This window comes from Neolamprologus brichardi, chromosome 23 (genome assembly GCF_056152115.1).
Source record: "Neolamprologus brichardi isolate AB-2024 chromosome 23, ASM5615211v1, whole genome shotgun sequence".
NCBI classification, from domain to species: Eukaryota; Metazoa; Chordata; class Actinopteri; order Cichliformes; family Cichlidae; genus Neolamprologus; species Neolamprologus brichardi.
Genome location: NC_142125.1, coordinates 19,465 through 35,867, shown reverse-complemented (window position 1 = coordinate 35,867; position 16,403 = coordinate 19,465). Strand labels below are relative to the sequence as shown.

At 42.6% G+C, this 16,403-nt stretch overlaps 2 protein-coding genes across 3 annotated transcripts; both read left to right on the top strand.

Moving 5' to 3' along the window:
• Positions 1-80: 80 nt before the first annotated feature.
• plaat1 (phospholipase A and acyltransferase 1) lies at positions 81-5,208 on the top strand. The gene is made up of 5 exons (XM_006803320.3): positions 81-275; positions 1,001-1,050; positions 1,363-1,501; positions 4,181-4,449; positions 5,044-5,208. Exons 2-5 carry the CDS (start codon positions 1,024-1,026, stop codon positions 5,143-5,145), a joined length of 537 nt encoding a protein of 178 aa, XP_006803383.1. The 5' UTR covers positions 81-275; positions 1,001-1,023; the 3' UTR covers positions 5,146-5,208.
• A 1,118-nt stretch (positions 5,209-6,326) lies between these two features.
• On the top strand, positions 6,327-15,737 carry ftsj3 (FtsJ RNA 2'-O-methyltransferase 3). 2 transcript variants are annotated; one of them, XM_006803321.3, is made up of 21 exons: positions 6,327-6,516; positions 6,653-6,758; positions 7,263-7,309; positions 7,412-7,491; positions 7,631-7,730; positions 7,950-8,144; positions 8,267-8,382; positions 8,571-8,675; positions 8,807-8,907; positions 9,062-9,148; positions 9,237-9,383; positions 9,571-9,706; positions 9,836-10,029; positions 11,528-11,645; positions 11,793-11,874; positions 12,007-12,154; positions 12,331-12,428; positions 13,010-13,112; positions 14,127-14,310; positions 14,392-14,486; positions 14,578-15,737. In XM_006803321.3, the coding sequence occupies exons 1-21, from the start codon at positions 6,450-6,452 to the stop codon at positions 14,834-14,836; spliced, it is 2,568 nt and encodes an 855-aa protein (XP_006803384.2). In that variant the 5' UTR covers positions 6,327-6,449; the 3' UTR covers positions 14,837-15,737. The 2 variants fall into 2 exon arrangements, with proteins under 2 accessions (XP_006803384.2, XP_087691901.1); XM_087835775.1 differs by lacking the exons at positions 14,127-14,310; positions 14,392-14,486; positions 14,578-15,737 and adding an exon at positions 13,212-13,560.
• The last annotated feature ends 666 nt before the right edge of the window (positions 15,738-16,403 follow it).

Genomic DNA, 16,403 nt, shown 5'->3' with positions numbered 1-16,403 from the left:
AGCAGGCAGGAAATGCCTGTGTGTGCGTGTTTATATGTGTGTGTCACTTTGACAGCTAGGACAAACTGCTATCAGTCAGCACAGCGGACAGTGAAATACCTCCACCAGGACCTCCAGCCTCTCGTTTTGCTTTGAGATATTCAAAATCTGCTCATCCTCTCAGGAACTCGTGTTCGAACCTCTTTTTTTCTCTTCTCTTGAATTTCTTTATGGTTTTGTGTGAATTTATGATGGGGAATTAAAATGGTGAGGAAGAAAAAGCTGCTGGTGTTTGAGTAAGTACTACTTTTGGACGCCTTTTCTCTTTAAAATGTTTGCTCAGTGTTGCCTATTTGGTCTGTAACCTCCAGTTAGCTATTACAATATACTTCTGTCACATGACTTTATACATGTATGTTTCTGTATTTGTGGCAGCTCTCAGATGCTGATGCGGTTTTGATTTGGTGAATAATGTATGGACACTTATTTTCAATGTGTCTTGGGCACCATACATTAATAATGAGATGGATATAGCAGCTGCTCTCCCAGGCAGATATTGATTTCATGCCATCCAAGTGAAATTTTAATCAACATTAAACTCTGACCTTGGGAAATATTCACACTGTAATCATTATCGTCCAGGAAAGAAAAATAAGAGAGAGAGGGAATTAAAGACATGAAATGACAGGTGAAATATTTTTTTCCTGTGTGAAATAACCTGAGCTCAAACTATTTTCTGTCAGCTTCCCTTTTGTGCTGCTGCTATTGTGGCAGCACAGGTGAAACAAGAGCTCATGTGCGTATTGTCTGTGCGAGCTGGTGTGTATTGTACGTGCGTGTATGTATGGGTGACCTTTACATTGTGTTTTATCTAGCATTTTCTTGCTCTGGGAATTTTGTTATTTTCCCTTTTGAATCTTATCAGACTAGGAAAGGAAAGTGGAATTTCTCCATCTCTTGGTGTAAAAGCAGTTTGTATTTATCAGCTGAATTTTTCTCTCTGTTCTTCCTCTCTTCTTAGAATTTGTGGAAGCATGATGTGGGATGGATAAACAACTACAAAACTCTAATGTAAGTTTGCTGGATAATGTGCGTTAGCCATGTGTGTTTTGGGGATTGAATGACAGCAGAGAGGGATACACATATGAGTGAGCGGTCACTCTAGCAGCAGTTTTCCTTATCAGTAATAATTATATAATCTGTAATCATGTAGCAACGATAAGATTTCTCAAATCTAGTGAGAAATGCTTCACATTTTGCAAGTGTGTTACAGATTTTACATTTTCTAAAATGACAAATATTCTATCAACTAAATATTTCTGTTATTTTTGTTATTTAAATGTCCTTTTAAGCATGTATGTCTCTCTGTGGCTCTCTGTGTAGATGGCCTCTAATGAACTGGACCTTCCTGCCCTCTCCGGTGACCCCCAGCCTGGTGACCTCATTGAGATTTTCAGACCAGCCTATCAGCATTGGGCTCTCTACCTGGGAGATGGTTATATCATCAACTTAACTCCTGTTGGTCAGTAAAAGAGTTTCTAACGTAAAACTTGCAGCTATCCTCACAAATCTGACATAAACCCGCTTTATATTATGTTTTAGACTGAGGTTAAAAGGCTCACATTACAAACTACATCCTGATGCTTAATTAAATTAGAGAATAGTTCTCTCTTGGCTCTTGACGGAGGCGGTTGCATTCTTCTCCCTCTCCCTTCTCTTTCCTGCTTGGCTTCTCATGTCTTTTGTATAGTCTCGCTTTCTAACCCTCAAAGAGTTTCTCAGTCTTGTTCTCTAAAACCGAAAGAATTATGGATTTGATCAACTGGTCCCGTAACGGGATTGACACCTTCCTGGGCTTGGGAGAGCCCGATTGTCCTGCGGAGACATTTGCTGCCGGATACTCGATGGTCGGTTGCATCGTGTGTCTGGCGACACTCTCGATGGAGGACAATGAACGACATCTACCAATTCGGAACCACGATAACAGAGTTCTGGCTGATTGGAGCTGGCTCAGACCTGGCTTATCGAAGTACAAGAAGCGGCTACAGCTGTTCAAAACCCCACAAGGCTGGCCGACATCATAGACGATGGGCAGGGCTCTGAGTACTCAGACTGTGTTTTGAACTCAATATGGATACGATCTTGGAGAAGAACAACAGGAATTGAGAGAATTGGTGACCAGTGACGGACATTAGACCAATTGTAAAATTGGATGCAGTTGTTTGCACTAAACCTAAACATTCACCATCTTCACTCATACGGCCATCCCACTGGCACCAGCTGAAGGCCTGCCAAGGTTGAAGCTCACTGGAACAACAACCTTCCTTCAAGGCCATCCGCGCTGATCGATTGTTGACTTTTGCATAACCGGGTGAAAGGACACTTTCTCTCGGTTGAACATGGAACACGCACACACACACACGCATGTACACTGACACAGACCTACACTCACCCCCCCCCCTCCAAACGCCTTCGAAGCTCATGTCTTTATGTTGTGAGATGTATTGATTTATGTGCTGAGGTGTTTTTTTCTGTTGTCAAACTGATCTCCCTGTTGGAGCTCAGTCTGGGAGGAGTTATTTTTCTCCTCGTCTTTCCTCATGTTGTGCATTTTCCATTGTTATACCTCTCTGACCTGTCTTCCCCATGTGATGTTTGTCTCATGTATGTATGTTCGGAAGGGTAAGATGGCGCTGGCAAAGGTCGGCAGCCTTAACCCAATTTCCTTCGGGGTCAACCTTCAGGATCAATAAAGTTTTATTGAATTGAATTGAATTCAAATTAATTTTAGCTTTGTTTATTTCACTAAGGTCTGGGCACTTCATAACTCCTGAGATGTCGTTTATCAAATAATTGAAGGAAGAGTGAAAGGAGGTTAAAAATTAATACAATACAACTTCGTTGACCTGTTAAACTGAAATACCCACTCTGACACCACTGTGCAGTGACTAGTAACATGGAACATGTACAGTAACATGTAAACAAATTCAGGTATGAAAATACTGATAAATCACTGATTTGTGCATGAAATGTTTGTATCCATAAATCATGCACACATTTTTGTGTATGCACTGTTAGTAAGTGAGGGCCATTGTTCCAGATGCAGCTTTCCAAACATAAACTCTCCTGTCGTGCTCATTTTTAGAGAAAAGAGGCTTTATCTTGGCAAACTATTCATACTGGTTCAGTATTTTTCTAGCTGTCATGAATTTTAACATTCAACATGCCAACTGAAGCCTTTAGTCTGAGATGTAGCTCTTGGGTCATCGTGGGGCTATGATGTCCACTCCTGGGAATGTTGTAGGATCGTGTTTACACACATCTGAATGCTCCAGGCCAGCAAACTGCAGAAACTTTATAGAGGTGCTCACACTTTTTGATGATTATGTGCATTTTCCAGGGAAAGAGAGAGGATGTTCTTAGTTTTTCACAAATACACCCAGAGTCCTGTAAAAATGTCCTTTTTCATAGTGAACTGCATTCACTGTGAAACGGGCTGGGATAACATATCACAATTTTCACCCCCTTTTAACCAAAACTTGTTTTTACCCTTTTTTGACAAGCGTGTGGCCCCTGTTATCTGCAGATGTTGGCATCCCCTCCCCCTGTTTCATACTTGAAAACATCCCCATTTCTATCCGGTCTTTTAGTCTGATGTCATTAGCTGTTTCTGGGTCCAAACTCCGCGTCAGGTCCCAAAGTCAAATGAACACTGCGGTATAACTGAGCGTTACAAACTGTCGAAATTCTTTCATCTTAATAAAATGATCAGCGTTGCTGCTTTACCGGGTGTAACAATTCAGTTTAACATCCAGGCATCCATGAAAACAGAAGTTATGAAATTTAACTGAGTTTGAAGTTAGCAGGAGGTTAGCTCGCTAGTTTCCACCTGAACATGATAGAGCATGTTCTGACTGAGAGATTTAAAAAAAAAATGAAAACGTACAGCTCAGTTGTTCTCTTGACTGAAGTTTGGTCCGTTTACAGCATCCTGTGATTGCATTTGTCTCTAAACATTGGGAACCCTCACGTTAACTTTTATCGAGTGGAAAAAAGGTTAGCGTTCATCCTCCAGCTTCACTGTGCTAATGTGTTTATATCTGGTCTTTAAGTCTGGCATCATTAGCTTTAGCCTACAGAAGAGTCTTTCTTCTCTTCCCTTTGACAATTTAAATTAAAATCATCTCCTCCTTTCCCACAGATGAGAGCCAGGCAGCCGCCATGTCCAGTGTGAAGTCTGTCTTCAGCAGGAAGGCAGTGGTACGCATGCAGCTACTGAAGGAGGTAGTGGGAAGTGATTCCTACCGTGTCAACAACAAGTATGACCACAACCACACACCCCTCCCTGTCTGTGAAATCATCCAGCGGGCACAAGTCCTCATTGGCCAGGAGGTCTCTTATGACTTGCTGGGGAGCAACTGCGAGCACTTCGTTACCCTTCTTCGTTACGGGGAGGGGGTGTCTGAGCAGGTCTCTCACTGTTTGTTCTGCTTCTGTCTGGTGTGTCACTAAAAGCGACTAATAAATACAAAACATTGGCCCTGTCATAGTCTCACATTGTCAGACATTTAAAAACATTGACCAAAGTGGCAAATCAGAGTGAACCTTAACATCAGGGATTTATCCATCCCAGGGCTCTACTATACCACTAAAATGAAAACATGATACTTTGTCCCAAAATATAATTCATAATTCTATTTTTCACCCACATATAATCTTATAATTGCTTTAATTATGACCATGTTCTGTATTGAAAACAACGACATCCAAATCTACTTTAAAGCTATGTTTAAGAGCCAAATTCATCCTGCCAAAGCCCTAATCTTTACACAACAAATCAGCTTTGAATTAAATAATCAGCTCAAAACAGTTTACGGTAAAAAAAGGTTTACTGTAAATAAATGTGTTGTTGCCTGCTTCCTCTTATAAGTTACAGACTAATGAGTTAGTCTTGTTAAGTTTGGAATCATGCTGTATTGTGAATATGCAATAAAATCAATCAGCCTCTGCTGCTCCTATTCTAACCCGCAGTCCACGCCCTGCCCCTCCTTCTTGTCTCCACAGGCTTCACGAGCCATTGGGGCCATCAGTTTGGTGACGGCAGCAGCCAGTGCCTTCTCTGTCCTGGGACTGATCAACACACGGTCCAGAAACAGGCCTTTCTGACAGCTGTAGTCTTCACTCAAGTGTTTTCCCTAAATTCATTTGGCTGTGATAAAAAATAACATAATAAACATTGATAAAGATTTAAAAAATGATGTTATGTTTATTAACAAACCCCATATACTATTACAATATGGCCACAGTTGTTTGTTGATCCAGTCTTTGTTGTAGGCGGGAGTTATGAATTATTTGACCAAATTATTTTTTTCAACCCATGGAGCATTAATCATAGTTTGATGGGGTTAGGTTAATTGGTGAATCTAAATTGCCTGTAGGTGTGAATAGTTGTCTGTCTCTTTGCGACAGATGGGTGACCTGTCCAGGGTGTTCCCCGCTCCTTGCCCTATAGCAGCTGGGATTAGCTCCTAAAGAGATGGATGGACAAAAATGTATCATCACCTTTGTAACTGAAAAACTATAAGCACGCCGGACACCAGTATAGGCCAGAGTAAATACTGTAGATCCCTGTTTTCTGTAATTTCAGCAAACCAAGCATGGTGTGTTATTTTCACTTAATTAATTTTTGATCTGTAAAGAGTGATGCCATTAGATGAAAGCAAATAATGGGTAATGGAGAGTTGTTGAATGAATTAATTACAGTCTTATTTTACGTTGCTCAGACTGCCATGGTAAATGGCCTGTATTTGTATAGCACTTTACTTAGTCCCTAAGGACCCCAAAGCGCCAGTCATCCACCCACTGGTGATGGCAGCTACATTGTAGCCACAGCTGCCCTGGGGCGCACTGACAGAGGTGAGGCTGCCGGACACTGGCGCCCTCTGACCACCACCAGTGGGCAACGGATGAAGTGTCTTGCCCAAGGACACAACGACCGAGACTGTCAGAGTCGGGGCTCAAACCGGCAACCTTCTGATTGCAAGACGAACTGCCAACTCTTGAGCCACGATCGCCCTGTATGCATGACAAAAACAGTCCTTCTCCCTCAATAGCAATTCATAAACATGGGCTATTTTTGTGTGTCTAGTACTAATCTTGTCCATATAACTGGATATATTTATAGCAGCAACGGCATTAATAATAATAATAATAATAATAATAATAATAATAATAATAATAATAATAATAATAATAATGCATTTTATTTAAGATATCGTAGTAATGTGTTGTTAACAGCAGGTGGCGGAACATGCGCGAAACTAACAAACAAACCCGAAGAGGAAGAAGAAGTGTGACGTCGTAGTCCTGCGCCGGCACGTGTACACGTGCTGTTTTCATAGGCAGAGGGGTGTTTTGAGTGTGTGACATATCTGTGTGTTAAGGTCCGGCGTAAAAGTAAAGCAGCAAATATGGGGAAGAAACTTAAGGTCGGAAAGACCCGGAAAGATAAATTCTACCACCTGGCCAAAGAAACAGGTAGAGTACCGGAAAACAACACGAGCTCGAGACTGTCGCGATATTAGCATTAGCAGGCTAAAGCTCCGATCGATATAAAGTGCGGGTTGCAGACAGCTGGCAATCTTTTAAATCTCCTTTTTTGTATTATTTTTAGGTTATCGCTCTCGTTCCTCCTTCAAACTGATCCAGCTTAACCGTAAGTTCCAGTTTCTGCAGAAAGCCCGAGCTCTGGTGGATCTGTGCGCTGCACCTGGAGGGTGGTAAGCATCCCGTCACCAGACATGCCGTCGTGTGTGGTAACAAAAGGAAAAGAAGTAACCCCTCTGGGGGGAAGCTGGCCAGTTGACCACTTTGCAGTCTTTGGTCATTCGCTTCTGTCACATGTGAACGATCACCAAAGGTCTTTGTTATAACAAGTGGCAGTTGAGTCAGGGACAGAGAGAAAAGAGCGACCACGTTGACAGAAGTGTTAGGGGGAGAAAGTCAGGGAAGAGGAGCTGACTGGTGATTGTACAGTTGCAGTTTGTATAAAGTTGCATTAACTTAGGACCGTGTGTGACCAACCTCGACCTCCTCTCTGGTGAGCACGACTCTGGTTCACTATAATCACAGACTTTCTTTTGCTGTGATTACAAGATAAAATGCACGAGCCTTACAGAAATGACAATACGGTACAATACGTCATGACGGAAGCGAAAACGGATAAATGAGTGATTTGTACTATGCAAAATAATCAAAGTTGAATTCAAAATCTCCTTTTCCAGGTTGCAGGTAGCGTCTAAGTTTATGCCTGTTTCAAGTCTGATTATCGGTGAGTGCAAATTTCTCCAATGACTCTGTTTCTGTTATGCTTCTAAAGCAGCTGTAATGCGTGTGACAATACTTCCCCATAAGAGTGGTTTCTTCTTCTCAGGTGTTGACTTGGTCCCCATTAAACCCATCCCCAACGTGGTGACACTTCAAGAAGACATCACCACTGAGAAATGCAGACAGGTGAGAAAGCTGCTGCTGTTCACAGCATCACTGAAAAAACATAAAATCAGAGATGATATTTCAACAGTAGAGATGTGGACAGCCAACGCTGTGTTTGTGACATGGTTTTAACTGATGAGACACTCTTTCCGTTGTACAGTCTCTCAGAAAGGAGCTTCAGACTTGGAAAGTGGATGTTGTGTTAAACGATGGAGCCCCAAATGTGGGAGCTAACTGGCAGCACGATGCCTTTTCCCAAGGTGAGTCGAGACAAAACGTCTAGAGATCAGACTGCAGTAAAACAGCATTCGCACTGTCCAAAAATGATTTCATTTGGTTGGATTGTAAGGGGTTCTTCTTTGATACATCCTTACCACTCTTTGATTTTGTGTCTTGTATGCCTAAACTAGTTCATGTCCATTTTCCACAGTATTTGGTATTTAAATCTAATTTTGAAATCCTCCCTTTTTCACCCACAGCTCACTTGACTCTCATGGCTCTGAAGTTGGCCTGTGAGTTTCTTACCAAAGGAGGCACCTTTGTCACCAAGGTGTTTCGCTCCAAAGACTACCAGCCTCTGCTCTGGATCTTCCAGCAGTTCTTCAAGAAGGTGCAGGCCACCAAGCCACAGGCATCCAGGAATGAGTCTGCTGAGATCTTTGTCATCTGTCAGGGTCGGTGTCATTAGCACAACCTTTATTATTTCACTCGCTTTTTGAAGACAATAAATAATGACCTTCATTTTGACCTTGTTCTTGAGTAGCCTCACCTAAACCTCCCCCATTGTCATCATCAGGTTTTGTTGCCCCGGACAAAATCGACAGCAAGTTCTTTGACCCCAAGTATGCATTCAAAGAGGTGGAGGTGCAGGCCAAAACTGTGAAGGAGCTGATCCCTGTAAAGAAGCCAAAGGCATGTATCCTGACAAGTGTTTGGTCATGATAAGCATGTCAGATCTGGCTGTGATTGCCTGTTATGAAATTTTTAGCTTTTAAACACTTTGTTTTATTTATCAGTCACAAGGTTTAAGACTTACTTTAAGGCACATTTGAGCCCAGAAATGAACCATCAGTGATGAAGCAGCTCTTCTTCTGTTGCAGGCGGAGGGATATACAGATGGAGATCTGACGCTCTACCACAGTTTCACGGTGACCGATTTTCTGAAAGCCGAGAACCCGGTCGACTTTCTGGGAAAAGCCAGTGAGGTGAGCTTTTTTTGTTTGTTTGTTTGTTTGTGTGTGTGTGTGTGGGGGGGGGGGGGGGGGGGCTTTGAGACAGTCCTGTTAAGAATAAGAACTAAGAAGAAAACGTGCTTTTCTTGCTCTGTCTCATTCAGATCACCTTCAACAATCCTGATCTGGAGTTTCACTCAGCAACCAGCAATGAAATAAAGGAGTGTTGTCGTGACATCAAAGTCCTGGGCCGCAAAGAACTCCGGTGAGCTTTTCCATCTCTCGCCACGTTTGTGCTTTAGTAAGCTGCTGCTACTTTACTGTGCTTGCACATCACATACATCAGATGGTGTGAGAACGTGTAGCATGAAGTGTTGTTAACACGGGCCGTGTTTGCATGTCTTTTCTCACGTTTGCAGCCTGCTGCTGAACTGGAGGTCCAAGCTGAGGAGATACCTAGCTAAGAAACTGAAAGACGAGGCTAAGCAGCTCGACCAGGAGATCAGGTTTAAAAAAAAGAAAAGAAAAAGCAGTTTAAATATTAAATCTTTGTTAAAGTGTGTCACACATAAATCATCTCTACATTGTTTTTAGCTTAAGCTCGGATGAAGAAGGGAGCAATTCAGAGGAAGAAGCAGGAAAGAAGGAGGATGAAGAGGAGGAGGGTGAGGACAACGAGGAGGAAGAAATGGTGAAAAAGCTGGCAGAGCTGAAAGCTGAGGAGGTGGCTGAGCTCAAACGGTATGAACCGCTTTAGTTTTTTGTGTTTTCGGTGACATTAATTCCTCATCTTTCCTACTTTGTCTTGATAGGTGCATCTTGCCTTAAAGAGAAGCAACACTTTACTTTTAGTTTCACCTCTCTTAGCTTTTGCCACTGATGCAGTTGTAGGGGCAAACCAAGAAACTGTCTCTTGCTGATTTGGCAGGAAGAAGAGGAAACTGCTGAAGGAGCAGCGGAAGCAGAGAGAGAGAGTGGAGCTGAAGATGGATCTACCGGGTGTGTCCATCGCCTCCACTGAGGACTCGTCCTTGTTCTCTCTCGTCTCCATCAAGAAGAAAAAGGTAAACGTCACACGCTGCTTCCCAAAAGCACCAAACTCAAGATCAGAATACCGCTGATTCCCACAGAGTTCAAGTACCACGAGCTTTATCACTGAGAAGCGGCTTCATGTTAATTTCTCGGTCCCTCAGGTGCTTGTTGACATATCAAAGGGGGACATGAAGGCAGCGGACACTCTGGTAGATGAAGACGATGATTTTCACCTCTCCGATGAAGATGGCGATGATGCAGATAAAATGTCACTGGCATCTGATTTGGATGACGAGGATCTGGAAGAGGTGGAACGGCGACAAAAGGAGCTGGAAAAGAAAGCACCAAAAAAGAAGTAAGAGGCCATTCAGAGCAAAAGCACTCTGAGGTACTGGTGATGTGGTGCCTGGCTCTGTATGAGTTCTCTTTAGAAAGGTGTTAAGCACTGAATAGCATGTATACATTAGGGCTGGGTATCACTGATTTCTAGAATCGATTCTATTCCGATTCACAAGGTCCTGAATCGATTTGATCCACGATTCAATTCGATTTGTTTCGATTCGATTTGATTCGATTCAATTCGATTTTAATCTGGGAAATGTTGCCTCAGACAGTCAGAAATATTATAATTCAGATCAGTACATTTACATATTTTTTTATCTATAAAAAGGAAGCTGACACTTTCCAGACTTTATCAAAGGTGTGAGCATCATAGCAGAGGCCTTTGTGTCAAAGCAGCTAAAGATAAAACACAGAAACACATGAAGGTGATTTTCCTGGCCTGGGATTTTATAAAAATATTCTGCAGTACATCAAAAACGAAAGAAAACCATTAATCAACACATGAACATTACCTCTGAAGTTACAGCGGTTTTATTACAGACACAGCTGAGCGTTTTGCATTTTGTATAATTTTAAAAAGTTTAAATTTGTTCAGAAGCCTGTTGAACGGCAGAAATTAGGTTTTCTTTTTGGAAGTAACTAAAAGGAAAAAAAAACAGCGGCCGACAGCCTGTAAACAAGGTAGACTTGTGCGTAACAAGCAAGCGAATAATGCAGAAAACTGATTTCGGGGATAGACGGGAAACTGTTCTTGAAATACAGAGAGAGAGAGACCTGTGCATGAAGTGTGATTTTTATCGTGGTGGAAGCAAAACAGCAAAAGTCAGAGTGAATTCATGACGATGTTTATGTGAAGCGTAGTTTGGATCTTCTTTTGCTGCTGGTTTGGTCGATATTGTTTGGAGAGAGATCAAACTAACAGCTTTAGAATCAGAGCAAAAAGGGCGTGAACACAAAGCGCGGACCCGCCGAAACATCAGAATCAGCGATTTGACGGCTTTCAGCCCCGACTGTGTCCGTGCCGTCGGGTGAGAAAGGCGACATCTCACTGATTCTGATGTTTTGGCGGGTCCGCGCTTTGTGTCTACGCATTTGTGCAGAAGCCGTGTTCCTGCTCTCATTTACTGTTTTAAATGTTTGGTGGTTGTCGAAAATTTGTGACGTTTCACCTGAGATTCTGGAATTTTGGACAAAATACATTTATATAAAAAAGGATTTTAATGAATCGATATCACGTTATCCAAGCCAGAATCGATTTTAATCGATGAATCGATTATTAAAACCCACCCCTAGTATACATGTTCAGTGAGTACAAATTATTATTATTTTTTTTAGCAGAGTTGGTCTCAAACTAGACTGATTTACTAGAATTGTTATTGTCATTCCACAAATTTGATGCTTACTGTTTTTCCCTGGAAGCTTAAGTCTGTTTATTTATTTTTTTTACCAGAAAGAATGCCCAACCTTTCTAGAAGAGCTTCAAGTTCACGATTTATTTCTGTGGTTTTCAGAGTAAAGTTTACCAACCAAGAGGAGGAGGAGGATGAAGAGCAGGATGGTGGCTTGGTGGTGGAGCTAGAGGGAAAAGATGAGAAGATGGAGCGACAGGCCGACCTGTGGTTCAGCAAGGTATGTGTTTGACTCGTAATGCAACATCTAAAGCTCAGGTATTCTTCTGCTGCACCTGTTCACTGTGTGATGTGGCACCTGCTTCCTACTTGATTTCTGATCTTTCACCGTGCTTTGTGTGTAAATGTGCTGATGTTGTACCCGTAGGGCATCTTCTCTGAGATCGGCCTCGAAGGAGACGCAGAGAGCGAGCTGAAACAGACCGAGTGGCTCCGGACTAAACAGTCAGGTGTGAAGTGTTTCTCCTCGTGTTCATGTCTTCACACTCACACGTTCACATACATGTTATCTTTCACAGCTTTAAATGAAATTGTGTTTGTGAGGGGCTAGTAGCCATCCTTGTATGTATTCTTACTTCTAGGAAAAGGCAAAAAGAGGAAAGCTGAGGAAGACATAAAGGAGGAGGAGCAGCAAGAAGCTGCTCTGCCAGAGGAGGAAAAGGCAGGACCATCACTGGAAGCTGCAGAGGAGAGTGACAGTGACTCGGATGACAGCAGCGATGATGAAACGTAAAAGCACATTAAGTGTGGCTCTCTTTAGTCCAGCGTGTTACATAATTAATAAGCTTAGTTTGATTGCGTAACTGAAAAGAAATCTGCAATATTTCCAATTTCTCAAAACTGTTCTTAACAGCAGATGAACTAATGCTAATATACAGGTAACATGTTCATCGGTTTCCTTTTAGGGAGATTACCAGAATGAAGCAGGCCCGGGGGGCTGGTGGAGTATCAGGAGAGGTCGACGATGACGGCGACTTCCAGGTTGTTCCTGTCGAAAGTACCAGTGAGTATGACAGTGAGGTCGTCAGCATCCCCAAACACTTCTCGTCATCATCTAAATGTCGCATATAAACATTTCTTTATTTATGCACATTTGGGCTCCAGAACAATTGACAGAGCTCATCTTATGCCCTACGTTTGAAGCCCTACAAAGAAACTATGCTTTTGCCAGGCAGCACATAATTCTCCAATCTTCTGAATTGTTTGCTTGTCAGTTTTCGAGTGCTGAAACTCTTCCTCAGTGCATCTTTGCACTCAGTGGTGAACCTTTAGTCTGCCAGTCAGTTTTCATGCTTGGTGAGCGCCCCCTGTTGCACGGTGCTGCGTGCTGGCACCCATCCATTTTGGTGTTGCACCTCTCAACTCTTTTGTAACCTGAAGTATTGCACTGCTGCTGCCACAGCTGGGTTGAAAACTCATTTGAATAACCCGCATGGTTTCCAATGAAAGTGCTCTTAAGTTAAATAACATGCACCATTGCATCTCAGCAATATTTGATATGTCTATATGTCCTATCTCGTGCTTTAGAGCTTATATTCTGTTTTTAGCCTGTGTGTGTGTAACTCTGGATGACTGTTTCTTTAGGTAAGAAAGCTAGAATCCTGAGTCCAGAAGGCCTGGCACTCGGCACTCAGATCGCTACATCTAAGAAGAGGGCAAGGGACCTGGTGGACAGCTCCTTCCACAGGTGTGTGTGCTTTGGATCTTTTTCCATTACAATTCAGAACTAGCAAATGTCCGTGGTTGTCATCATAGCGATGAACTCTGCTGCCCGTATCATCACCAGGACCCCTTCTGCCCACCACATCACTCCTGTCCTGCAGCAGCTTCATTGGCTCCCGGTCAAATATCGCATCAATTTCAAAATACTCTTGTACACATTTAAGGCTATTCATCATCTCTCTCCTCCATATCTCTCTGACCTGGTTAAGATCACCGCTTCATCTCGTTTTCTCAGATCTTCTTCTTCCCTTTCACTCTCCATCCCTTCCCCCCGTCGATGGGGAGCCGGGCTTTCAGCTGCTCTGCTCCACGACTCTGGACTTCCCGACCTCCTGATTTAAGAAACATCTCTTCCTTCTCACTCTTTAAGTCCAAACTCAAAACCCACTTGTACAAAATAGCTTATCCCACATAACCTCTCCACTCTCCTATTTTATTTGTTTATGTCTTATGCTTTTATGATTCTGTAAACTGCTTGCTTTTATGTTGCTTTTATTCTGCTGTGTACAGCGATCTTGAGTGTTTTGAAAGGCGCTTTCAAATAAAATTTATTATTATTATTATTATTATTATTATTATTATTATTATTAATGCTGCTGAGCGTTCTGTGACCTTATTAGTATACAACACGAACGCTATAACAAAGGGCAGGTTTGATTTTTTGGAAGGAGACGCTCTCGCGACTCATCGAGTGACGCCACTGACCAGCTAATCGGTGGCACGCAGTCTGACGGCGTCACATTTTAGTACCTGCTCGGATTGCTTGGAACCCCAGTCGAGCAGTGGTACCAGGTACTATGACCTAAAACTTTGCTGAGTCAATCCCAATAGGTACTAATGGAAAAGAATCCGCCTTTCAGATTGCTGATTGCATCTAACGATGCGTATACTTGGGTTAACATTTGTTTTTGACAAATAAGGCTTAAACCTGCTGGAATGAGTGAAGATCACGAATAACACCTTGTGTATGCCGTTTCAGGTTCGCCACCTCTGACGAGCCGTGGGAAGTACCGGAGTGGTTCCTCGATGATGAACGGAAACACCGGAAGAGGCCGGTGCCGGTCACCAAGGAGATGGTGGAGGAATACAAAGAAAAATGGAAGGAGATCAATGCTCGGCCAATCAAACGAGTTGCTGAGGCCAAGGCCAGGAAGAAGAGAAGGGTAAAACACTTGTAGCCCGAGGAGCTTTTCGAAGTAATCGGTGTATTTCTGAATGTATTAATTCCGCCGTTTCTTTTCAAGACGTTGAAAAAAATGGAGCAGGCCAAGAAGAAAGCAGAAGCGGTTGTCAACACAGTGGACATCTCTGAGAGGGAGAAGATGGCTCAGCTGAAGAGGTATGTTGTCACATCTGTGGGGCTGCGAAGACAAAACTAACTGGGTGTTTTACCCAGGAGAAACTTTCAATACTGTTTGTGTTTCTTTCAGTATATACAAGAAAGCCGGCTTGGGAAAAGAAAAGAGAGAAGTAACATACGTTGTGAGCAAAAAGGGCGCTGGGAAGAAGGTGAGACGGCCTCCTGGTGTCAAAGGAGTCTTCAAGGTGGTGGACGGGCGCATGAAGAAAGATTTGCGGGGAATGCAGAGAAAAGAACAACGCGCTAAAGGAGGCAAAGGAAAGCACGGAAAGGGACGACAGGCTAAGGGTGGCAAAGGAGGGGTGAAGAGTGGTAAAGGGCGAAAATGAAAATGCATTTGAGTTTCTGCTTTTTGTTATTATTATTCAACTCCCTGGACTCGTGTTATAACTGAGCATTTGTGGAGCTTGGTGAACTAAGATGGTTCAGTTTTGGCTCCTGTATCACAGACAAAATAAACATGAGTCTCTGTTTTGGAACCTTTGCTGGATTTCTTAAAGCCCTGGAGACCTCAGACATGTCTGGGAGATATGACATCCAGGTTTTATGTATACGTCTTTGTGAAGATGTAGCTGATTTGCCTTAAACCTCCTGGAAGGAAGAGGATTCACTGAACAGCTTAACTGTAAAATGCAGTAAAAGTTTATTGATAAATGTTTGTCTCGTGTAAATACCAATCTTTGCAATAAAGTTTTTGTTCAGATTGGTTGTTCAAGCATTTAAAAAAAAAAACCCATTTCATCCTTTGTCTAATGCAGCCACAGCTATAAAAGTGCAAAAACATCTGTCTTAGACTGCACAGGCCAAGCAGGAAGCGAACTCAACCTGATGAATGACCTCTTTTCTATTTCAAAAAGGCGCGAGTACTTCCTGAAGTCTGACCTGCACAGAAACATCTGCTCAGTGTCCTCGGTCATGCTGGATGCTGGAGAAACACTAACGCTGCTGTGACCTAAATAAATAAACTACATTTTTAACATTTCTATTACCAAATTGTGTGCATCAATGCAAGTGTAAGAAAGCAAATCTGCTCAAGCACTTATTAGGATTTCTAGTACCTGATCCTTTATCTGTATTTCAGTTTGTGTAATTGTAAAAAATGCTCCTGTATGTTTACTTGTGAAGTTGCATGTGTGGTTGAGCTGATTTTTAATATCAATACTACGGCTTTACCAAAATGGACTGTTTTTTCCCCCAAAATTAAATTACCCATGAGCCTTCAAACTTAAATTGTGTCACGCGTAAGGGTTTTGGAGCGTGATGTCACGGGGGTGGGCGTGGAAAGGATTTTGGCCCAATCTGCTATTTTGGGGGTCTAAGGCACACACAACAGCCATGGTTCGTTCTTGCTGTGTGGTTGGCTGCAATGTTCGATCGCACGACCGGCAAGAGAATAAGCTTGAAAAGGGTTTTTCTTTTCATTCTTTCCCAACCTGGAAGCAACATGAGGCAGCTCGTGTATCGATGTTAGCAAACGAAGGCGTGTAGCCTGGATAGCAGCTGTGAGACGAGCTCCAGTTCTCTTCCATCTCCAAATATCTGTTGGTGCTCCAGACATTTTCATTCCGGCAAGTTCTAAATATGTTCATATCACTCTTTATAGCCTATTAGTTTTATTTACGATGTGCTCTGAGCTCATAGCAAATTAGAACAAACAGAACTACCTTCTATTTATAGAGTTGCTAATTATTTGGCATTATTGCAGCAAACCAGCCAATGAAATGGATGAAACATCGTGACTGGGTTCCAGCGCTACACAAGGAACCTGCTTCAAACAAACCACCATGCCAATCAGATTACTTCCTCCATGTGAGGGTGAAGAGGTGACCCTTCTGGATAAGATGGTGAAGGTTTGGTGAACAGTGTGATAGTAAAACCACGGGAAACTTGCACCTG